At 43.0% G+C, this 25,234-nt stretch overlaps 1 protein-coding gene across 2 annotated transcripts in view; it reads left to right on the forward strand.

The window, feature by feature from the left end:
* atp8b1 (ATPase phospholipid transporting 8B1) overlaps positions 1–25,234 on the forward strand; it is a 225,627-nt gene that overhangs the window by 195,313 nt on the left and 5,080 nt on the right. For both annotated transcript variants that reach the window (XM_085974400.1, XM_085974407.1), the window contains exons 19-26: positions 9,533–9,644; positions 12,672–12,747; positions 15,689–15,812; positions 17,339–17,621; positions 20,894–21,117; positions 22,061–22,144; positions 22,432–22,677; positions 24,352–24,490. In XM_085974400.1, coding sequence (XP_085830526.1) covers positions 9,533–9,644; positions 12,672–12,747; positions 15,689–15,812; positions 17,339–17,621; positions 20,894–21,117; positions 22,061–22,144; positions 22,432–22,677; positions 24,352–24,490 — 1,288 coding nt within the window. The remainder of the gene's footprint in view (positions 1–9,532; positions 9,645–12,671; positions 12,748–15,688; positions 15,813–17,338; positions 17,622–20,893; positions 21,118–22,060; positions 22,145–22,431; positions 22,678–24,351; positions 24,491–25,234) is intronic.

The raw sequence follows: 25,234 nt of genomic DNA on the forward strand, positions 1-25,234 counted from the left end.
TTGACCATCACCCCCTGCCTTCTGCCACTAAGCCAGTTTTGTATCCAATGTGCCAAGGCACCCTGGATTCCATGGGCTCTTACCTTCTTGACCAGTCTCCTGTGCGGGACTTTATCGAAGGCCTTACTGAAATCCATGTATACCACATCCACTGCGTTACCCTCATCCACACACCTAGTCACCCCCTCAAAATTCAATCAAATTAGTCAGACATGATCTTCCCTTGACAAAGCCATGTTGACTATCCCTGATTAATCCTTGCCTCTCCAAGTGGAGACTAATTTTGTCCCTCAGAATTTTTTCTAATAATTTTCCTACCACTGATGTTAGGCTCACTGGCCTGTAGTTCCCCGGTTTTTCCCTACTCCCCTTCTTGAATAATGGTACTACATTAGTGGTTCTCCAGTCCTCTGGCACATCCCCTGTGGCCAGAGAGGTTCCGAATATATGTGTTAGAGCCCCTGCAATCTCTTCCTTTGCCTCACACAGCAGCCTGGGATACATTTCGTCCGGGCCTGGGGATTTATCCATTTTTAGGCCTGCTAAAACCGCCAATACCTCCTCCCTCTTGATGTTAATATGTTCGAGCATATCACAGTCCCCCCGCCCTATTTCTATGTCTACATCGTCCCTCTCCATAGTGAAAACAGATGCAAAAAATTCATTTAGAACCCCTCCTACATCTTCCGGCTCCACACACAGATTGCCACTTTTGTCCCTAATGGGCCCTATTTTTTCCCTAGTTATCCTCTTACCCTTAATATACTTATAAAACATCTTAGGATTTTCCATTATTTTGCTCGCCAGTGTTATTTCATGGCCCCCTCCTTGATCTCCTAATTTCTTTTTTAAGTATCCCCCTGCAGTTTTTGTACTCCTCTAGGGCTTCCTCCGTCTTTAGCCTTTTGTATCTGCCAAAAGCCCTCTTTTTTTCTAATCCATTCTCGTATATCCCCTGACATCCAAGGTTCCCTGTGGTTTTTGGAACCACCCTTGACCTTTACGGGAACATGTTGCCATTGTATGATCTCAATCTCCCTTCTGAAAGCCTCCCATTGCTCCGATGCGGATTTTCCTACAAGTAGCTGATCCCAGTCCATTTTGGCCAGATCCTGCCTTATCCTATTAAAATCGGCCTTCCCCCAATTTAGAACCTTTATTTCCGGCCCATCCCTGTCCTTTTCCATGACCACCTTAAATCTCACCATATTATGGTCACTGTCACCAAAGTGCTCACCTACTAGCACTTCTTCTACTTGGCCGGCCACATTCCCTAGAATTAGGTCCAGTACCGCCCCCTCTCTTGTAGGAGCTTCTACATGCTGGCTCAAAAAGCTCTCCTGGATGCACTTTAAGAATTCTACACCCTCTGTGCCTTTCACACTCTGACTATCCCAGTTAATATTGGGGAAGTTGAAATCCCCCATTATTATTACCCTATTATTTGCACATTTCTCTGAGATTTGCCTATATATCTGTTCCTCTATCTCCCCCTGACTGTTTGGAGGCCTATAGTACACTCCCAGCAAAGTGCTTGCCCCCTTTTTGTTTTTAAGCTCCACCCATATGGCCTCATTAGAGGAACCTGCTAATATGTCATCCCTCCTTACTGCAGTAATTGACTCCTTAATTAATATTGCGACACCCCCTCCTCTTATACCTCCCCCTCTGTCTCGCCTGAAGATTCTGTACCCCGGAATATTGAGCTGCCAGTCTTGCCCCTCCCTCAACCATGTCTCCGTGATAGCAACAATATCATACTCCCATGTGTTTATCAACACCTTCAGTTCATCCACCTTATTTGCAAGACTCCTTGCATTAAAATAGATGCCATCCAGCCTTGCCCTTGTATATTTGCCCTGTCTACCAAGCTGACTTGTTTTTTTCTCTATAATTGGCAGCACATCACCCCCTATTTCAGCTCCCCTCTGTATCCCATCCCCCTGCCAAGTTAGTTTAAACCCCCCCCAACAGTGCTAGCAAACCTTCCCGCAAGGATATTTGTCCCACTCTGGTTCAGGTGCAACCCGTCCGACTTGTACAAGTCCCACCTTTCCCAGAAGCAGGCCCAGTGATCCAGGAAACTAAAACCCTCCCTCCTGCACCAACTCTTTAGCCACGCATTCATCTGTTCTATCCTTCTATTCCTATACTCACTAGCACGTGGCACTGGGAGTAATCCAGAGATTACAACCTTTGAGGTCCTGTTTTTTAATCTGCTACCTCGCTCCCTAAATTCTTGATGCAGGACCTCATCCCCCCCTTCCTACCTATGTCGTTGGTCCCAATGTGGACCACGACCTCTGCCTGCTCACCCTCCCCCTTAAGAATGCCCTGTAGCCGCTCAGTGACATCCATGACCCTGGCCCCAGGGAGGCAACAAACCATCCTGGAGTCACGTTTGCGGCCACAGAAACGCCTATCTGTTCCCCTTACGATAGAATCCTCTACCACTATTGCTCTCCCACTCTTTTTCCTCCCTTTCTGAGCAGCAGAAGCGTCCCTGGTGCCAGGAAGCTGGCTGCTGCTGCCTTCCCCTGGTGAGTCATCCCCCTCAACAGTACCCAACTTGGTATACCTGTTTGAAAGGGGGATGTCCGCAGGGGGCCCCTGCACTTCCTGCCTGCCTCTGTTGCTCCGCCTGATGGTCACCCAAGTTCTTTCTGCCTGTGCAGCCCTACCCTGCGGCGTGAACAACTCGCTAAACGTGCTATCCACGACACGCTCAGCATCGCGCATGCTCCAAAACTCATCCACCCGCAGCTCGAGCGCCGCAATGCGGTCTACAAGTAGCTGCAGCTGGATGCATTTCCCGCACACATGGTCGCCAGGGACACTGGCAGCGTCCCTGACTTCCCACATGGAGCAAGAGGAGCAGAACACGGGGCTGAGCTCTCCTGCCATGACTTACTCCTTTAATTAATTAAAACATTTATTCAATACCCCAGTTACAGGTATACTCTAGGGCGCTTTATTTACCAACTGTCCCCACTACAACACAGAGACCCTAGAAATTTAACACCACAGAATTCAAGCTTGTATTGAAAAGAGAGAAATACTCACCAACCAATCACTTACCTGCTCCCTGGTGACGTCACACCCCGAATACTTTTTACCTCTCTGCTATGCTCTGAGCTCGCAGACTGGAGTTTGGTATGACTCTCCTGGCCCCGCTGCCGCTTTAAGTACCTCGCCGCCGAGTCTCCCACAGGTCCGCCGCTCTCGCTACCTGCCGCCGCTGCTCTGAGGCCTCTCCTGGCCCCGCTGCCGCTTTAAGTACTTTGCCAGGTCCGCCGCTCTCGCTACCTGCCGCCGCTGCTCTGAGGCCTCTCCTGGCCCCGCTGCCGCTTTAAGTACTTTGCCAGGTCCGCCGCTCTCGCTACCTGCCGCCACTGCTGTGTTGGCCCCATTAATGGTGTAAATCAGGCAGCCCTGATTGGAGTTCTGTTGCACAGGATCAAAAATGTAGGTTTTTGTGTCGAACATGCCCTCCTCTAATGTCAAGAATGAGCAGAGTGTTCATTCTTCATTCATGATGTCAGTAGGCAGAATCTCTGGTCATGGAATGCTGTCAGCACTTGTAGAAATGCATCTCTGAGCCTCTACGTTCAGGAAATGAGGGGTGGAAGATGTTGTGTCTGTGTGTTGATAGAGACACTGAAGACAGGAGTTGGTTTCATAGGTGTTTACTGAACAAAGTCTGGAGGGGAACTAACTGATACAACACAATATACAGGCTTATATAGCCCGAGTGGCCATTACCGGCATTACAGTACACATGGGGCTCTTAAAGGCACATACACTACAATTCCTCCCCTTTTTAGCCAACCAGTACATAATATTTTAAGTAATTATTAATTACGTGTTACAAGAAAAATAATCTACACATTGCTGCAGTTAATTAATTATAAGTCAGTCTCTCTGGAGGCTTCCTGACTCGGTCCGGATAACGCCTCGGTGGTGTAGTAGGTTCTTTTGGCAAGGCTGATTCAGCTTGAATGCCAGTGTCAGGTTCATCGGGTTCCAGTATCACCGGATCGGAGGTAGATATGGGTATCTCTACTTCATCGTTAGGCGTATAGAGTTGTGGTGTAGGGTGTCCCTTTTCGGATGACTCTATGATTTGGTCAGCATGGCGCCTTATTATGCTTTCTCCGATGTCCACGGTATACATCAGCGGTCCTAGTCGTGTGCAGATAGTTCCAGGCTGCCATTTCTCGGTACGGTAGTCCCGGGCCAAAACTTGTTGACCTATCTGGAAGGTTCTAGTTGGCCTTTCATTCATGCCTTGAAATTGCCGGTTCTCCACGTCCCTTCTGATGTTGGGCTTGATCGAATCCAGCCGGCATCTTGGGCTTCTATTGAAGAACATCATGGCGGGAGTTTGGTTTGTAACCATATGTGTTGCATTCCTGTATGCAAACAAGAAGTTATCCACCTTGTGCTGAAGTTTTATGTCTTCATTACCCATGGCCTTTATGGCCTTCTTGAAGGTCTGGACAAACCTTTCAGCCAATCCATTGGTGGCGGGATGGTATGGGGCGGACGTGTAGTGCTTAACCCCATTGTTTTTTAAGAACTTCCTGAATTCTTCAGACACAAATTGCAGTCCATTATCAGAACAGATCTGTTCCGGCAGCCCATTCCTGGCAAATATGGTCCTTAATACTGTGATGGTTTTTTCCATGGTGGTGGAGGACATCTTTATTATCTCCGGCCACTTGGAGTGTGCATCAACCACAATTAAGAACATTGAGTCCATAAATGGACCAGCAAAGTCGATGTGTACCCTTTGCCATGGAGATGAGGGCCACTCCCATGGATGTAGAGGGGCTTGTGGTGGAGCGTTTTGGACCTTCTGGCATCCTAGGCAGCTCTTGGTCATTTCTTCGATGTCTCCATCGATACCTGGCCACCATACAAACGCCCTGGCTAGGTTCTTCATTTTCACTCCACCCAGATGCCCCTCGTGAAGCTCCTTTAAAACTTTATCCTGGAGTTTGGGTGGAATCACCACTCTGGATCCACACATCAAGGTTCCTCGGCACACTGACAGCTGTTCTCTTCTTTGCGAGAATGCTGGCAACAGTGGTTCGCCATGTGCTGGCCATCCTTTCACTGAGAGAGTCGGGTCATTTCTATTTTCCCTTTCAATGGCAGAATTTGTTACTGGTAGACATTCGACTATGGTAGAGTGGAACATCTCCACTGGGTCTACGGTAGGTGCTTCTTCTACCGTTGGCAACGGTAGGCGCGATAACCCGTCAGCATTCCCATGTTGTTTTGATCCTTTGTATTCTATGTTGTATTGGTGTGCCCCTAGAAAAAGGGACCACCTCTGTAGCCTTTGTGCTGTCATAATGGGAACACCCTTTTTAGGGTTGAATATGGAGATGAGGGGTTGATGGTCAGTCAAAAAGATAAATTTTTGTCCGTGTAGCCGTGTAGGTAATGGTTGAATTTCTCCACTCCCCATACCAGGCTGAGTGCTTCCCTGTCGATTTGGGCATAGTTATGCTCAGCTGAGTTCAATGAGCGTGTTCGCAAAAGCTATCGGCCGTTCCGAGCCATCAGGGAATTTATGCGATAATACTGCTCCTACGCCGTAAGGGGATGCATCGCACGCCAGTCTGATTGGCAGTGATGGGTTGTAATGAGCCAAAACTTCTTTGGACGTGATTAAGTCTTTGCATTTATGGAAGGCACGTTTACAGTCTTTGCGCCATTTCCAAATTACTCCTGTTTGTAGCAGTTCATTAAGAGGGTGTAGAAGAGTTGATAAATTACTATCATAAATTTTTACCAAACTTATTAATCCCAGGAACGACCTTAATTGTGAAACATTTTCAGGTGCTGGGGCTTTTATGACCGCTTCAATTTTTTCAGGTGACTTATGCAACCCTTCCTTATTAATTATGTGGCCACAATATGATATTTGATTTTGGAAAAATTCGCACTGGGGCGATTTGCTTGGAGGCCCCGTTCTCTCAGCCTAGTGAGCACCTGCTCCAAATTGGCAAGGTGCTCGTTGTTGTTTTCTCCTGTTACAAGGATGTCGTCTAGGTAGTATTGAGTCCCCGGAACCCCTTGGAGGACTTGCTCCATAGCTCTTTGCCAGATAGCTGGAGCGGATGCTACTCCGAAAACCAGTCAATTGTACTGTTACAGACCTTTGTGTGTATTTATCGTGAGATTTTTTAGAGGCCTCTTCAACCTCCATCTGTAGATATGCCTGTGCCAAGTCAATTTTGGTGAAACATTTCCCTCCGGATAGTGAGGCGAAAATATCTTCTATCCTCGGAAGAGGATACTGTACCGTGTGAAGGATCGGGTTTACAGTCACCTTGAAGTCTCCACAGATGCGAATTTTTCTCTGTTCTTCAGATTTATCATTATTCAATGCTTTCTTCTTGACTGGAACGATGGGTGTTGCCCACTCGCTCCAATCTATTTTGGATAATACGCCTGCCTTTTCCAAATTCTCCAGCTCTGCCTCGACTGCTGGACGAATTGCGTATGGCACCGGTCTTGCCTTAAAAAACTTGGGAATTGTTGCATATTCCACTTTTATTGAGGCGGTGATGCCTTTCAAGGTTCCTAGTTTCTCTTGAAACACTTCTTTGGCGTTGGCCAAGATGTCTTTTAATCATTCAGGTATGACGTCATCTTCGTTTTTTTTCTTACTGGTCACCGTCAGTGCCTGAATGGAGTGCCAGTCTAAAAGTATTTTCCTGATCCATTCACGTCCCAACAACGGTGGACCACCATCTTGTAGAATGTATAAATACAACTTTTGTATTTCCTTGCCGTTGTATACAACAGGCACCCTTATTTTTCCTTTGGGGTATACTTTCTGCCCCGTATATGTTTTCAAGATAATGGATGTGTCTTTTAAAGGTATATGCGGAAATAGCCGCTCGTAATCCCGTCGATTTATGACGGTCAGAGCTAATCCTGTATCTAGCTCCATTTTAACTGGGGACCCTGCTATCGTGAGGGTAACCCAAATGGTCTGGTAATCATCTTTGGCAATTACATTATGTAATTTGAGACAGCTTAGTCTCTTGTTTTCGGAGTCGCTATCGCTCTTCTGGTCTTCGGAGCTACTGTCCGTCATCATTTGTACCTTTCTGTACTTTTCTTTATTGATTTTTTTTTTCCTGTCTGTGGATTTTTTTTGTCCAGATCGGCATACCCGTGCAATGTGTCCAATCTTTCCGCATTGCCTGCATGCTTTGTCCTTGAACCAGCAGTCCCTCTGGTCATGTGTGGATCTGCTGCAGCGATAACATCTCTCGAAACCCTGTGTCATTTCATGGGTGCCGAAGTCCTGTGTCTTTTGTTGTATCTCTGCAGCTCCTCTTGCGGCTGCTTCGTATGATACAGCCATACTGAAAGCCTTGTCCGGTGTTAAATCTTTTTCAGAAAGCAGCCTTTTCTGTGTTCCTTCACTTCGAGACAAATTCGTCTGCGGTCTCCTAAGATAATTTGCTAGTCCTGCCCCGAATTGGCAGTGTTTTGATAGCTTTCTTAATTCGGTGAGGTAATCAGCGTTACTTTCATTCTTGTGTTGATTTCTCTTGAAGAATTTGAATCGTTCCGCTATCAGCAGTGGTGTTGGGTTTAAGTGCTCCTGTAGGGTATCAACAATTTCTTTAAAATTCTTGTCCTTTGGTTTGGCTGGAGTGATTAAATTTTGTAACAGCCCGTATGTCTTTGCGCCCATTAGATTTAGCAGTACTGAAGCTTTTTTTTCATCTTCTATTCCATTTGCGGTGCAATATACCTCCACTCTTTCCACATATGTGGTCCAATCCTCTATCTCGTAATCAAAAGCATCAATATTGCCAGACTTAGGCATCCTAGAAATAAAATGGCGCTTCCCGCGCTTTTCTTTCTTTTCTGCAGAAAAGATATCGCGTTTCCCTGCCGCTGCTGCTGATGACGATGCTGTTTCCCGCGGTTTCCGTTCTTTTTATTTATTTATTTACAGTTGGAGACTCGTTCCCGCCGGACTCTCTCTCTAGGTCTGAACGCCGACCTGCTTGCAGCGCCGGCCGTCTCCCGAGTGCTCCCTCCCCGTCTGTTACTGCTTGCCTCCGCTTTCGCTGCTTGGCCCAGCTGTAGAGCCAGCCGCTGGAGCCCCAGCCCGACGCCCAGGAAGGATTATTGCAGTACCTGCCACCAGCTTGGCTAGCTGGTGAAAAATCAGCTTTTTCTTTTTCTTGATTTTTCTTCAACTTTGGACGCCAGATGTCCTTGAGGTGCTGCCAAATTGCAGGTAAGTCCGTTTCCAATTCATCGCCACTGTTGTCTGTGTGTTGATAGAGACACCGAAGACATGAGTTGGTTTCATAGGTGTTTACTAAACAAAGTCTGGAGGGGAACTAACTGATACAACACAATATACAGGCTTATATAGCCCGAGTGGCCATTACCGGCATTACAGTACACATGGGGCTCTTAAAGGCACATACACTGCAGAAGAGGGGAAAAAAACTTTCTATTTGTCAATACGTTGGGTTACAGGGATAGGGTGGGATATGTGTTGGTGTAGGGGTTACGGGGATCGGGTGGGATATGTGTCGGTGCAGGCTCGATGGGCCGAAATGGCCTCTATCTGCACTGTGGGGTTTCTGTGATTCTGTGGAACTCAGTTTCCTTCCTTCATTCATTCTGGTTTTTTTTACTTACTTTCACTTGTCCTTTTTGTTTGTTATGGATGAAGTGAAATGGAAGAGCAAAGGATTGTGTACGTGCGTCAACTCCTGCTCCTTGGAGCAGAGAAGGCCAAGAGGAGATTTGATGGAGGTGTTTAAAATCATGGAGGATTTAGATTCAGTAAATAAAGAGAAACTGTTTCCAATGGCTGATGGGTCGATAATGATGACCAGAGGGCACAGGTTTAAGGTGATTGGTAAAAGAACCAGAGGCAACATGAGGAAAAACTTTTTTATGCAACGAGTGGTTAGGATTTGGAATGCGTTGCCTGAAAGGACACAGATTCAATAGTAGCCTTCAAAAGGGAATTGGATATATACTTGAAGGAGAAAAAATAGCAGGGATAGGGGGGAAAGAGCAGGGGAGCAGGACTAACTGGATTGCTCTTAAGAGCCGGCGCAGACTCGATAGGCCAAATGGCCTCCTTCTGTGCTGTACTATTCTATGATAAGATGGTCACTAATAAATCCAATAAGGAATTCAGGAGAAGCTTCTTTACCCAGAGCGTGGTTAGAATGTGGAACTCGCTGCCGCAGAGAGTAGTTGAAATGACGAGCATAGATGCATTTCAGGGGAAGCTAAATAAGTGCATGAGGGAGAAAGGAATAGAAGGGTATGCTGATAAAGTTAGATGAAGTAGGGTGGGAGGAGGCTCGTGTGGAGCATAAACACTGGCAAGGACCAGTTCAGTCAAATGGCCTGCTATGTCTTAAGCATTTGTATGCCAGTATCCTGTGGTGTAATTTCAGTGTCTTTGTCTTTTTGTTTACTACTTTTGCAACAAGGCATTCACACTTACAATCTATTCCAGCTTCTTGGAGCAACAGCTATAGAGGATAAACTGCAGGATGGTGTTCCTGAGACCATTGAAACCCTTAAAAGAGGAGAGATTAAAATCTGGGTGCTAACGGGGGACAAAAAAGGTAACTATTCATTGCAATTGCATTTTTATGGTGATAATTTCAGTTCCATCTACCATGTGTTGGAATTCCCAACATCAATAATTAAAATTTAAGAGTTTTGTACATGAACTGAGTGATGAAGTGATTTAGATGCTAATGTTTCATCTTTGGGACCTGGGTTCATATTGTGCCAGATCAAGTGGATACAAGTCTTCTCCCTCTGCTGGCTTGAAGGGCTTGATGTGATTTTTGTTTTTGGTCAATTCATCCCAGTTCCATATCAACTTGACAATAGTTATCACTAGACTGGCAGTCTCATTCAGAAAGGCCACAGGATTGCTGATAATGAAAGCATATCACTATGGTGAACAGGTGCTCTTCCGAGGTGGGCTGAGACACCTCGTCAGAGTTGAGTAAAGAAAGTTTTACTCTGTAGCTAACTACTCTATGCCTGGCATGGAAGTCCTTGATGTTGACACTAGGTAGCAGAAATAGATAGTGTTCCTTTCCCCAATATAACATCCCTCGCCTTAATGAGCAGAAAATTGGCAAAAATATATTTTTCCAAAAGAAAAAAATTGAGGTTTCTGCAGGCCAGTTCAAATTCATCTGAATTCCATGAATATTATTTAAGCCAGTGTTTGATGATGAGATGTAATTTTTATTATAGCTGGTGCAATGAAGTTTTTAAAAGTTCCCAGGTAAGACAATGGCCCTTTGGCATTTGGAGTGAAGATCTGTATATCGGTACAAGCAGATATGCAAAGAGGTCTGTTTTCTGTGGCCAGACGGCACAGAGCCAGCAATATTAGAAGATCTGCCAGCCCCACACAGCTGCTAGTGTTGCATTATTACCAGGATTCAGTCACACCCATGGTCAATGGTATCGATCCTGAATACTTGCCATTTTCACTTTGAACCAAAAATGAACGAACAGAAGAAGCTTCTGATTTAATTTATTATGGAAGAGGCCTAAACTATAGCAAACATATGATGCTGTGATGTAATTATAGGAACAGGAGTAGGCCATTCAGCCTCTCGCATTGAATTTTTTTTAATGTCAGTAATATCAGTACATGATGTGTGTAATGTAAATGACTTCCAGCTTTTCTGGCTTTTTTAACCACCTCAAATTGGCAAAGACATCTCTTTTTAGGATGCTAAATTTTGGGAATGGCGGTGTGGTACCGACCACATAGACCAGCAAAGTCCCAGGTTCTTTTTATGTTTGCTAAGCTCTGCTGGGTACTGGTAGGGGTGTTTCAATTGGCCTTTGCATCTAGGGTAGGTGGGGAAAACCAACTATGGTTCCCACTCCTGATCATTGTCCAATGACTTTGCTGGGAATGTCTACTTGTGAACATCAGGTAAGCACAATTTTGTGTTAATTTGTGATTTCCTACTGACGCACACTGGCTGATTTTTAACTCTTTCGAACAGACACTTCCTAACTCTTCGTTACCCGATTGGATGATTCATGATGATCGGTCAAACAGCCTTCGTTCCATCTCCAACATTTTTATAACTAATAAACGAAAGTGTTCAAAGCAAATGAAATAAATGAACTTTTATTTAAATGACCATACAATTGTTTTCCCATGTTACTCTCAGCAGTGCCCTGGAGATTAATCTGGACTTCCTGGAGATTTGAGGGCAATCCTGGAGGGTTGGCAACTCCACCCTCCGGCGAGCCATCTCCTGGGCTGTGCCTGCATCACCATGTGCTCCTGCTCACACATACTGAGTGCTTCATGGTGCACAGACCACTCTAATTCATTCTCTAACCCACCCGGAGTGGCAATCTCCATGCTGGTGCTTTGGAGGGATGGAGTGTGTGACGGTGCATCGCTGCAAGGGGAGTGGGGGGGGTGGGTGGGGGTTGTCCTCCTTGGAGATGTCTTCTTCAGGCTCTTGCTGCTGAGCAGGACCTAGAGGAAAGAGAAAAGGCACAAGAGTTAACTGGCAACACACAAACTCCTGTGAATAGTGTACGTGTCGTGGTAAACAGTTGGTTGCGCTTTGAATACCAAATGATTAAACCAGGAAAAGTATTGTACCATATTATTAGCTAAGGACAACATTGAAAAGGACCCAGGAGTTTTAGTAGACTCGGGGCTCAACATTTGCACACAATGCAGAATAGCAATCAATAAATGAAAGCAGAAATCTGAGAAGTGACTGAGTGTAAATCGTATGGAAAAATAAAATGAGAAAATTACTTCAAATTAAATCAAGAGGACAAGGGGAAAGTAACTCAAATTAGTTAAAAGTAAATTTGGGAAGTTCTTCACAAAGTGATCAGCACATGGAATGAACTCCCGGATAGAGTAATGGAGGCAAAATCATGAAATCAGCTAAGAACCAATTAGACGCTTCAATTATTAGAAACTGTAATGGGCAGTCTTTAGGGTTGTTATGGATGGGCGAACTAAGGTAGGAGAATGGCCTTCGTGATTTGTAATAACCTTGTAAAGGGTTATGAATTACAATAACTGGTCCATCAAGCCATGAACTTCTTGCCTAGTTCTGGGAATTGTGCAGTGGGATGAACATTCCTTTCACCTCTGGACCTTGGGTTGAATTCAACCCTGAATGAAAGGATCAAAGTCTGCTTTCTGTCTGCTAGCTTCTGTTGGGCTCTTAGTGACATGTGTTTGGACAGTTTTAGCCTGGTATACAGTATAGAATTGTCCATAATTTGTAGTGTAGTTGCAAATCTTGCTTGGAAAGGGGCAAAAGACAGCTGATATGATAACCTTTGCAGTGGTGTAACATGGGGCTGGTGTACTTATCTAAAGTTGGGATTTTTTTTAAAGTATCTTTTGAGGGCAGGACTGAGGAATGGTTACTCTTCCTCTAACCTGCGTTACTCTCGTCACTTTCAAGCAATTCAGATACAACAGGTTTTTTTTTTTTTTAAAAACACCCAGGAAGTGTTCCATTTTGGAGTAGTTGCATTCTTCACCTTGAGCATTAAAAAAAACGTGTTCTAATGTTCTTTATAGAAATTTGTGATCTAATAAAAGGTGATTTTTCTGCTTCAACCAGAAACTGCTGAAAACATTTGTTTTTCCTGTCGATTACTAACTAATGAAATGACCATTTACGATGGAGAGGAAGTTAGGTGAGTTTTTTTTAAATCTTAACAGAAGAAAGAACTTGCATTTCTATAGTGCCTTTCACAACCTCAGGACGCCCAAAGTGCTTTACAGCAAATGAAGTACTTTTGAAGTGTAGTCACTGTTGTAATGTAGGAAACACAGAAACCAATTTGCACACCGCAAACTCTCACTGACAGCAATGAGATAAATTACCATATGATCTGTTTATTAAAAAATACTGTTAGTTGGGGGATATATGTTAACCATGATGATCTTCAAATTGTGCCATTGGATTTTACGTCCACCTTAGAAAGCAGATGGGGCCTTGGTTTAATGTCTCATCTAAAAGATGGCATCTCCAACAGTGCCAAACTGAAATGTTAGCCTAGATTATTTGCTCAATTGTCTGGAGTGGGGCTTGAACCCACAACCTTCTAATTCAGAGGCCAAAGGGTTGACACCTTAGTTTCTATGTAATGAAGATATAGAAAACATTGTTTCGACACCTTTGTTGCATTGAAACCAGTAGAATCTCAATCCACCTTCAAATAATTAGATACAAACAAATCTTTACCTAGCCTCAGCTTGGTATCTGCCCCTTTTATGTGTAACTGTTAAAAACAGCTCTATTCTACCCCAAGTTACTATGCAGAGTGCATTAAAAATCCGGTTTCTCAAGGATATGCAGCTTCACTTGAAATTGAAATTTAATTTTTGTTTAAAAGCTAGATGAGCAGCCCAGCATCTGTTGCCAAGCCCACTGATCTGTAATTTGTATGTAATTTCATTCACTGGATGGAGATTTACATCAGTCTGATGATAGATATCCAGTACGGCAGCTCTGTAATCTGTTTGGCGATCTGTAGTTTTCCTATGGAACGGAGCTAGTTTGGAAAAACCAAGTGAAGGTTACAGGTTGTTTGTCTGATTAGGTGATTTCTAAGTTTGTTCACATTATAGTTGAGCCTTAAAATCAGCAAAGAACCACCAACCTCCGCAGTAGTATCCTGAAAGAGAAAATTATTGACTCAGTCTTTGCCTGTCTGACCACATCACTGCCCAGCAAGAGTAGACCCAAATCATTTCAGTTGGGATCACATGAATAATTATTAGGCTAAATTAGGAAACACTTCTACACACAGGGTGGTAGAAGTTTGTAACTCTCTTCTGCAAACAGCAATTGATGCCAGGTCAACTTAATTTTAAATCTGAGATTGCTAACTTTTTGTTAACCAAAGGTATTGAGGGATATGGGCCAACGGCAGGTATATGGAGTTAGGTCGCAGATCAGCCATGACGGAATGGCTCGAGGGGCTGAATGGCCTACTCTCTTTTCCTATGTTCCTAAATTTAAAGCCAGTTTACAAAGAGTTACAAAACTATGAAACATTTTATTTATTCATTCCTAGATATTTCTGTTGCTTTTTAAAAAGTTGGCTGGCTGTTCTGAAAATAGTTTAGTAAATTCATTTTGAACCATGACCCCCTCTTTACACTAATTTTGTGGATAGGCTGCTCTATTGTAATTATGCTATTTCCTATTTGTTCATATTGAAATATATTGTGATATATGCATGATTATTGCACATTTCAGGGCTGCCATAAATATTTCCTTGGGTTTAGCGTCATTGGTCTCACGTGCAGGTGGACCTTGTGACCCTTCTAATCAGGAGTTCACCTGTGTAGTGTCCGTGTGTAGATAAAGACACTGAAGACAGGAGTTGGTTCATAGGTATTTACTAAGCAAGTCTGGGGGGGGTTCTAAAGGATATACACAATACACAGGCTTATATAGCCCAAGTGGCAATTACCGGCATTACGCACACCTGGGGCTCTTAAAGGCACATACACCACAATTGCTCTTAAAGGCACATACATCACAACCTGTACGGTCAATATCTAGTTATACAATAGTGTGACTTGAGGCCGTAACAATGGAACTTCCTTTGTTATATGAACTGATTACCATAAACGTGCACATGCCATTGTGCACAGCTCCAATCTTCTAAGATGTGAATAATTAAATTGCTTTATTTTATAGTCAATGTATGAAATAAATAGTTAAAGCAAATTTAACCTAACTTAATTTCATTCCTCCCTGTACTAAACTATGCTGCACTATCCCTGTTGGTGGGCTAAGTGTAACACTTTTTCTTTCGGTCAGTCCTATCACCAACTCATCCTACTGCTTGCTGTGGGTCTGCTAAGCTCATCTGTCTAGGTAGACTGGCCAAGTTCCTTATCTGCCTCCCTCTGCAGATCTTTTCTTCTTGGTGACAAAGTATAGGCAGTTTTGTGCTAGGGACTCATGCCAACTAGGAATTGGATTGACTAGACTCATTCATTTTGCACTGGATTCTCACACTTAGGGAAGAGCAAGGAGTAGGCAATGTATTAACCCAAATACTCCACCCTGTCTTTTTTTTATTTTTTTTTAATGGGGGGAATTGTTTCTCGATGACTCAATGTGAAATCTCTTCAGGTAATGCAGTATAGTTTTTCTTCCCACTCTCCTCCATCTCTCCTACAGGCTGAGACTCGTACCTGGGGTATGAGTCCACATGTGTCACCCGTCCTCCAGTACCTCACTCATATGATCCTTTTTTTGTGTGTAAGCCAGGGCTGAGTGTAGGAAGACTGTTCTACTACAGGGAGCATCACATATGTACCTTATCCTGCTCTCACCCATCATCTGCATACATGCATTTTCTAATGGGAGTTATTGGATAGTAATTGGGACTGGAAACTGTGGCTAATTTCCACCCTTTCACCTCTCTGCTTCAGTCAATTATAGTGTCCCTAACATTGTTCCAGCTAACTCGGAAAAGAGTAAAGCTGTTATACATCACCAGCATTGAGGCTACAGCACCATACAATACAAAATATTTTTAAAAGATTTCCTACCGGGTATCTGAATTGTAATATTCAATGAGATGCTTAAGATTTGTTAAATTGTTCTTTCAGTGCCATGCTAGACACCGTGCAAAGAAACCGAACAAACATGGTAGCAGGAGAGGTCAACCAATACACAAACAATATCTTCCGTAGTGAAGAAAAATCCGCATTCGTAATCACCGGGTCCTGGCTGGTATGTAATAAATGTTAATATTTTGTATATTTTCGGACTGAGTCAAAACCTACAATAGTAAACAGTGGGCAGTGTAAACCTGGGCTGACATCCAGCCCAAACAGACATAGTGGGGGCAATATTAACCTAACCCGCCCATCAGGAAACTGACTAGATTGGGTGCAACTGGTTTTTCCACCCCACCCAATTTTACTCTCCATTGAAGTCAATAGAGAGTAGTATTGGGCAGGTGTAAAACTAGCGTTCCACCCAATCCCGTGGGTTTCCCACCCAGCACGTTGGGTTAAATTTGCACCCAATCTGTTGCCACCATACATGCGAGAAATTTTCCAACAAAATACCAACTTTTTCCTCTAACACCACATTCTTCCCTGAAGCCAACTAAATTGGAACAAAAATGGAAGGGGCGGTGGGAGGGGAGGGAGGGCATTGGTGCTTGGATAGTTTACCCAGTCTAGTTCCCTGAGGTGGGTTTGGCCCCGAGCTAATTTGAGCAAGATAGCCTCTCTCACAGCAGAGGGCCTCCACATATCAGCCCTGTATTGCAAGGGTCTTCATTCCCATATAAGATTCAGTGGGCAAATACCACCACTTCCACATTATAAAATGCCAGTTCCTCTAGATTTGTATTTTTGACAATGCCATATCACCTGCTGGAAATACATAGATGGCTCGTTCCCTTCCAATCCAATTTCTATTCCACAGACCTCCGCTTGCTGAAATCATCAATTGGTCAAAGGCAAGCTAGAGAAGGATAAGGAAGGACAGTGAGCTGCTGTCATTGAATATTATTTATAACTTTGACCAGGGCAGTCCTTTTACCAAAAGTTGCCCCTAACTTCCTTGTCTTTTCTCAGTCTCTAATCACTATTCATTTTGATGGGCTTTATATCTAGAGGACTAGAATACAATGGGGTAGAAGTTATGCTGCAGCTATACAAAACTGTGGTGAGACCACACCTGGAGTACTGAGAAGTTCTGGGCACCACACCTTAGGAAGGATATACTGACCTTGGAGGGAGTGCAGTGTAGGTTTACCAGAATGATACTTGGACTCCAAGCGTTAAATTACGAGGACAGATTTCACAAACTAGGGTTGTATTCCCTAGAATTTAGAAGGTTTTGGGGTGATTTGATCGAAGTTTTCAAGCTGACATGGGGAACTGAGAGGGTAGATAGAGAGAAACTATTTCTGCTGGTTGGGGAGTCTAGGACTAGGGGACATTGCCTAAAAGTTAGAGCCAGATCTTTCAGGAGTGAAGTTAGGAAACATTTCTCCATGCAAGGGGCGGTAGAAGTTTGGAACTCTCTTCTGCAAACGGCATTTGATGCTGGATCAATTGTTAATTTTAAATCTGTGACTGATAGATTTTTGTGAACCAAAGATATTGGGGGATATGGGACAAAGGCCGGTATATGAAGTTAGGTCACAGATCAGCCATGATCTCCTTGAATGGCGGAATAGGCTAAAGGGGCTAAATGGCCTACTCCTGTTCCTATGTTCTTACGATGCACTTATTTTCCAGAATGAAATACTCAGAGAAAAGAAAAGAAGGAAAAAGAAATGGTTCAGGCGACCAAGAACAGAGGATGAAAAGAGAATGCAAATAGAAAAGGATCAAAAAGATGAAATTGCTAAAGAAAAGCGACAGAAAGACTTTGTGCAATTAGCCTGCCAGTGCACTGCTGTAGTCTGCTGTCGTGTCACCCCCAAACAGAAAGCCATGGTGGTGAGCTTGGTGAAAAAATACAAGAAAGCTATTACCCTGGCAATTGGAGATGGAGCTAATGACGTTAACATGATAAAAAGTAAGTGCAGCGAGGGCTGGTAGTTTAATAATCTCTTACAAAGCTATTTTCCTTTGGTTCCTACGCGAGCCAAAATAATGCTCCTAAGCAAGAAAAACACGGCCCATCTCTCCTGTTAAATGGAATTTTAGCAAGGGGAGAAAGAAAATAGAGCTTTTATGTCATTGATTCAATTTTAAACCAGTACGTTAATGGGCTTCTTTACAAAATCCATTTGAGGAATGTGAGCGCAATCTGGAACAGGCTTGTCTAATGCTTTATTTTCTTTTATATTGTTAATGGTTCTGTACTGGCCGCACTAGACGTGCTCCTAGCTAGTTATCCAGCAAGTTAAACACTTATTCAAAATAATTCCTCGTGAAGCCGTTTGCTGTTTGAAGCTTTACTTGAACAAATTTGTGAAACTGTAAACAAAGACGAAGTATGTTTTGTACATAAAACTGAGTACTATAAATTTGATATTACGTAAGATATAAACATATTTACAACAGTAGAGTAGACTAATTGTATAACTAACTAACATTTGGACTAACTTCTGTAACTATCAAATATTAACCTTTTATAAACATAGTGTTATCAAAATACTACTCTGACAATGTTGCTATTATGCTAACAAACAAAGATACTCACAGATATTGCGCTTGGCCTAACATAGAAGATCAGATTACATTGGATTGTGAATCCCTCATGGAATTCTCCATTACTCAGTTCAGGTTCTTCCTGGGATTCTACTTCCTGGGTCTCTCAGGAAGAAAGGTCAAATGACCTCTCCTCCCACACAAACACTGCTAACACATAACCACCACCAGAGGGTGCTATCTGCATATAAAATGGTCCATCAGTCCAGAACAAGTTCTCTCCCCTCTGGTATTCTCCCCCCTCCCTTCAAATCTGCCATCACCACCCCTCTCAAAATCCAACCCTCGACCCCTCCATCCTTGCAAACTATCGCCCCCATCTCCAAACTCCCTTTCCTCTCAAGTCCTTGAACATGTTGCTGCCTCCCAAATCCATATCCATCTTTCCCAGAACTCCTTGTTTGAATCCCTCCAACTGGGCTTCCGCCCCTGCCCAAGTACTGAAACTGGTTTTGCCAATGACATCCTAATTGACTGCGACAAAAGTAATCTATCCCTTCACACCCTTCTGGACCTGTCTGCAGCCTTTGACACAATTGACCACAAAACTCTGCTCAACGCCTCTCCACCGTCGTAAAGCTGGATGGGACTCCACTCGCTGGATTTAATTGCTATCTCTCCAACCGTAACCATAGAATCACCTGCAATGGCTTCTCTTCCCAATCCCATACTGTCTCACCCTTTGGTTTCCCCCCAGGATCTATCCTTGGCCCCCTCCTCTTTCTCATCTACGTGTTGCCCCTCGGTGACATCATCTGGCAACACAACGTGAGTTTTCACGTGTACGCTGATGATACCCAGCTCTACCTCTCTCGAACCCTCCACCATCTCTATACTATCAGACTGCTTGTCTGACATCCAGCACCAGATGAGTAGAAATTTCCTCCAATTAACTATCAGGAAGACCAAAGCCATTGTCTTTGGTTCACGCCACAAACTCCAATTCCTTTCCACTGATTTGATCTTTCTCCCCGGCAACTTTGAGGCTGACCAAGTCTGTTCACAACCTTGGTGTCCTATTTGATCATGAATTTGCACTACAGTCGAAGACCAATTTCACTTTCTATGTGACGGGTAGGAATGAAGACCTGCTATTTGGCTGTATTGAATGCTCATGGAATTTTTAAAATCTACAGATTTATTCCTTTTCTAAAATGAGTAGGATATTTCTTTTTTGTAACTAATGGATGCTTTGTGTGTCATGATTGTCTTTGTGACTGGTTTTTGTTCTACTTTGCACCTCACCAGGTGGCTCTGCTTCCCTCCAGGTTCAGTAGAATAAAATCACTGGCAATCAGTAAATCTATCACTCTTCCATGGGCCCCATTTCCACAGGAACAGGATGCAGACTAATGGAGAAACATGTCTATTATGCTCAGTCAGTTTGAGCACTAAGGGGTGTAAACTGAACTAACACTCCACAGGACATGGTGGGAGTGAGAGCAGGTTAGGGAAATAAAGGGATCATTTTAACTTTTGCCAATGGTGTAACACGGGCGATATTGGTTATAATCCTCTCCCAATTGTTCTTTCTATTGAAGTCAATGGATGAGCTGAATGGCCTTTTCTTGTTCCATGCTTTCTTGTGTTGAAAATTGTAACCTTAATGTATACTTTTAAATTGCTTACAGATTGGTATGAGAGTTGTACAGGTAGACTACCTTTTATCCGAACTTCCGAAAACCGAAACCCTCTAAAAACCGAAGGTTTTTTCGTTCAGCGTAAGTCGTGCGCACGACATGACCAGAGTGGCGCACGACCCCGACCCCCCCCCACCCCCGACCCCCCGCCGACCCTGATCCCCGCCGACCCACCCCCGACAAATTTCCCAGTCTTATAAAATACCATCCGAAATTTTCCGAAAACCGAAACACGGCTGGTCCCGAGGTTTTCGGATAAAGGATAGTCTACCTGTATTACTAATCAATATTGGAACACCTTTAAATCAGCTCTTCAGGGAATGGTAGCATAGTGCTTATGTTACTGGACTAGTAATCCAGAGGCCTGGACTAATGATCCAGTTAGGAGTTCAAATTCCACCACGGCAGCTGGGGAATTTAAATTCAGTTAATTAAATAAAAAATCTGGGATAAAAAGCTAGTGTCGGTAATGGTGACCATGTAACTACCGAATTGTCATAAAAACCCATCTCGATCACTAATGTTCTTTAGGGAAGGACTTACCCAGCCTGGCCATTGTGACTCCAGACCCATAGCAATGTGGTTGATTCTTAACTGCCATCTGAAATGGCCTAGCAAGCCACTCTGTTGTCAAGAATGCAACTCACCACCACCTTCTCGAGGGCAATTAAGGATGGGCAATAAACGCCCACATCCTGTGACTGAATTTTTTTTTTAAAATTCAGTTCACAAACACAACCAACCACCACTTTGTTGGCATCATCTAATTTATCCTGTTTTCTTTTTCAATTTTGGTGTCTGTAGATCTTGGCCTTTCACCCACGTTTCTCAATTTAAAACCATATATAACAGAACTAGGTTTTACAGCTATTAACGCACCATTAATACTGCATCAAATGATGATGGTTGGGTATCTTTAGCTGTTTTGGAAAAATGCAGTGTTTAAATTCTGTGAAGATGGTAATGACCAGCATTTTTGTGTCCCATGCTACAGCTGCTCATATTGGCGTAGGGATCAGCGGCCAGGAAGGCATGCAGGCTGTCATGTCGAGTGACTACGCTTTTGGGCAGTTTCGTTTTCTGCAGCGACTGCTCCTGGTCCATGGGAGGTGGTCATACATCCGGATGTGCAAGTTTTTAGGATACTTCTTCTACAAAAACTTTGCATTTACTCTAGTTCACTTTTGGTACTCCTTTTTCAATGGATTTTCCGCACAGGTAAAAGCAATTATTTAGTCTGATACAAAAGACTGTGCCGTAATTATGGGATTCCAAAATTATGAATTTTTTTTTTTAAATGACTGCAACAGTAGCAAAAACTTCCAACACACTGCTTTACAGTGTGGAAAACAGGAGGGAGAGGGGTAACGGAAAGTTTTGAATGGGTGGAAAAAGTATGGTGGAGGAGAAGGGTCATCAGTAAGCTTTTGAAAACGAGGAATAAATTCCATAGTGGCTACCAATGGATGGAGCAGCATCAGGGTCTTTATTTGTAATTGCTACTTATCTTTAATTACTACAATTTTCTTCAATTTCTACATTAATTGGCCAATTATTTTCATGCCTGTAATAGTGAGGAGAATTTCATTTTAATTTACTACTGATAATGCCATGACGTTGAAATATTTGTGAAAAGTTACCATCCTAAAAGAAATGTGTACCCTTTTTTTCAGGCGACTCAAGTGAGTCTTTGTTTTCATATGTCTAAGCTATTTTGCAATTCTATTTAGTGTTTCCAAATTCTTTTTAATTGAATTTTCAGGTTGCTTATTGTGTGAAGCCACTGTACATTTTAAATGTACAATTCTTGTGAGAAGGGTACATTGATCATTAGGTTTCTTGACATGGCTGTATCTGCACTGGCAGCAATCCATATTCAAACGTTGAGGTCATTTGTTTAGGCCAAAGGGGTGCGGTGACCAGGGCATCTGTCTCGATTAAGGCCCTGATTACTGTCCTTGTCTACCTTTTTTTTTCTTGCACTTCAATTTTTGCAAAGTTTACCACCGCCCCCTGCACTGCTGTGAACAGTGCTCATTTTGTGATTTGAGTAAGCATGGTTTTTTTTCCACCCATAAATATATTTTTGATTTGCTGCTATGCGTTTCATGAACAAATCACAAAGTAATCTAATGCTTTCTGTTTCTCCTTTTGTGCACAGACTGCATATGAGAATTGGTTTATCACGCTATACAACGTTCTGTACAGCAGTCTTCCAGTGTTGGTTGTTGGGGTGCTTGATCAGGTATATTCCTTATCAATGTCAATATAATTTGTATGTACTTATTAATTACACTGGACCTGATGTAGACAATAATTTTGCGGAGCAACAGATAATAGAAATTCTACCCAAATCCGTTCCAGGCCAAATAGGCAAAAGTCTCTATTATAGGCATGTACAGCTAAAATGTGTGTGCTTCAAATGGACCACACCCATCCTGTTCTTCTGGCACTCTTCCAAAGTGTAGTTTGGATTGTACTTTTGTTCTGTTTTTACAGTTTCACTCAATTTCCCTCCTCCTTTCTCCTTAGGATGTGACCGACAAATTGAGTCTTCGGTTTCCAAAGCTTTATCTACCTGGACAGAAAGATTCTTTCTTCAATTTCAAGAAGTTCTTTATCAGTTTGCTTCATGGCATTCTCATGTCTCTGGTCATTTTCTTCATACCTTATGGAGCTTTCCTTCAAACAATGGGCCAGGATGGTGAGGCACCAACTGATTACCAGTCATTTGCCGTCACCACAGCCTCCGCTCTCATCATAGCTGTCAATTTCCAGGTAAGTAGATGTTTTGTGGGTGCCGCTACACCCCCACGCCCCCCCCCCCCCCCGCAACATTTTTCTCCTCCCCTGAAGACGAGGACTCTTGCTCGTGATGATTTCACAAGTACAACTGCCCTCTAATACCTCAACCAAGTGGCCATTCTTTGTCAGCAGTGTATTAGAGTGTGGGGACATCTCCCCCAAGCCCAATCCTTTTCTCCCCTGACATCCACAGCTTTGCATACATTTCAGTGGGAATCATTGGAAAGTAATCAGGAGTTGGGAAACGTTGCTTTTTTAAAATTATTTCTTTCTATCCTAGCCCAGGGACACTGAAGCCACCTTCTCGAGAGCAACTAGGGATGGGCAATAAATGCTGGCCTTGCCAGTGACTCCCACATCCATTTAAATAATTTTTTAAAACTGCACCTCTTGTGGCTCTAGTTGATATCGGTAAAGTCAGCACCAGCACAACCTTGGACCTTCCAGGTCTGTGTGACTCAGTACCACATCATGTGCTGTATCGGCTCATCACCACCTTCTCGAGGGCAATTCGGGATAGGCAATAAATGCTGGCCTTGCCAGCGACGTCCACATCCCTCGAATGAATGAATAAAAAAAGTCTTGGTCAATGGAACAAGCAGATCTTATCCTGTGGATTCACATTGGCCTGGATTTTGCTGTCAATGGCAGACGTATGGTACTAGCCATTCATTACACTTATACTTGCCCACAGGCTTTCTGTGGGGTTTTGCACTGGAACATGTGGTTATTAGAAATCCAAAACAGCGTGACATCCTCTACAGAGGATCTGGGACCTAGATCAGGGCAAGCAACCATGTGTCTCTAATCAGATTGAAGAATCCTTTCTGAGACACAGAGTCTAAACCAGGAATTGCAAGTTAGAATAATTAATTCAATGCCAAATCATGTACAGAAAGTGAAAGAGGGAAAAGAAAGATGGGATTAAGAGAGAGATAAAAGACAGAAAGCAAGAGAAATAAAAACTTTTTTTTTTTAAATCTCCAAAAAATTAAAATCTGAAGAAATGAGACGCCACACTTGTAAAAGTTAATTTTCAGTGCTAGAGAGGTTGTTTGGCAATAATTAAGACTTGTCACACCATTACACATGAATGGACAAGCTCCAACTTTTTCTGGTGTGTTTAGTGGGTATCTAGTGGGTAAGTACCACAACTTCACGCCGTTCCATGTATTTCAATGCCGAGTCTCTGGGAGAGATAGCACAGGTTCTGGAGAAGCAGGGCAATTCAGATAGCAACTTCCTGATTGCCGCGTTTAACTGCCCATGTGCGGCTGCCAGAAGTTGCTGTCCGATTTCCTCTTTAATAACGGTGAATTCTGATAGCCTCACCGTTATTTCTACTGCAAATTCCAGGTCGTTCTGTTTTCTGCAAGGCAAGCAATATTAAATTCGGTCAATGCACGCTTAAATTTAAGTCGATGCATAAATTGCAGTGTGATATGGGTGATGTCACTGTCAAATGGTCTTCCCCTCCGTGATGTCTTTTTTCAACTGTAATAATCACAAAACAAAATGTTTGTTGAAATGACCCCACATAATGTAAATCTGTTTATTCACTAGTTTATATTTTGCACTAACTTTATATAAACGTAACCCTTTTCCCATTTATATATGTTTGTACACATTTTAATTTCTTTCTTGCAGATTGCTCTGGATACTTCTTACTGGACATTTGTCAATGCCTTTTCAGTCTTCGGAAGTATCGTTTTATATTTTGCAATCATGTTTGACCTTCACAGTGCAGGAATCCATATCCTATACCCATCGGTTTTTACGTTTACTGGTCAGTAATGTTATGAAGTATTATAAAGTATTTACAGTACAAACAGTCCATTTGGCCCAACAGGTCTGTCAGTGTTTATGCTCCACACGAGACTCCTCCCATCCCTGTTTAAAGAAGACATTTGATAATTTAAATGTATTCGTTGAACAGAAATGTTTAAAATTAATATCTACAGGGGCTACTGAGGTGCAGTAAGTTAAGACACTGCTCTTTCACATCTCGTCCAGAAAAGTCTCTTCATAAAGTAACATTAGTGGGAAGGGATTATTTTGGATAGTCTCGATTCAGTTCTAAATGACTCCTGAGGCTCAGCATGATGCTTTGCACTTTTTGTCAATTTTTGCCAAGACCGGTGATATGGGTGATTGGCATGGGAAATGGCAATGTCCTGCTGGATGTAGAAGTGGATCCTTTTTTGAGGATGTAGATAAGATTCACCACTGAACAGACTGAAGTGGGTTTTGCTCTGCAGTTGGTCTGCTCCTTGATGCTGACAATTGGTGAGTGTGGAAAAATGCCCATTCCACAGCACTGGCATCTCTTGTATTAATGTGCACTAAATCCACCAAAATTTAAATCCATATTTGAGACAATAATTAAACTGTACAGAGATTACTAATAAAATGTAACATGTTTTAATGGAATTGAAAGAACTCCTGATTACACTGCCCTTGCACATCTGTCTACAGAGAAGATCAAGTGAAAACTGCCATAACCGTTAATATACTCAAGCTTTTTGACTTC

Source organism: Somniosus microcephalus, chromosome 2, assembly GCF_052327205.1.
Source record: "Somniosus microcephalus isolate GS21.2 chromosome 2, FLI_Smic_1.0, whole genome shotgun sequence".
In the NCBI taxonomy this organism is placed as follows: domain Eukaryota; kingdom Metazoa; phylum Chordata; class Chondrichthyes; order Squaliformes; family Somniosidae; genus Somniosus; species Somniosus microcephalus.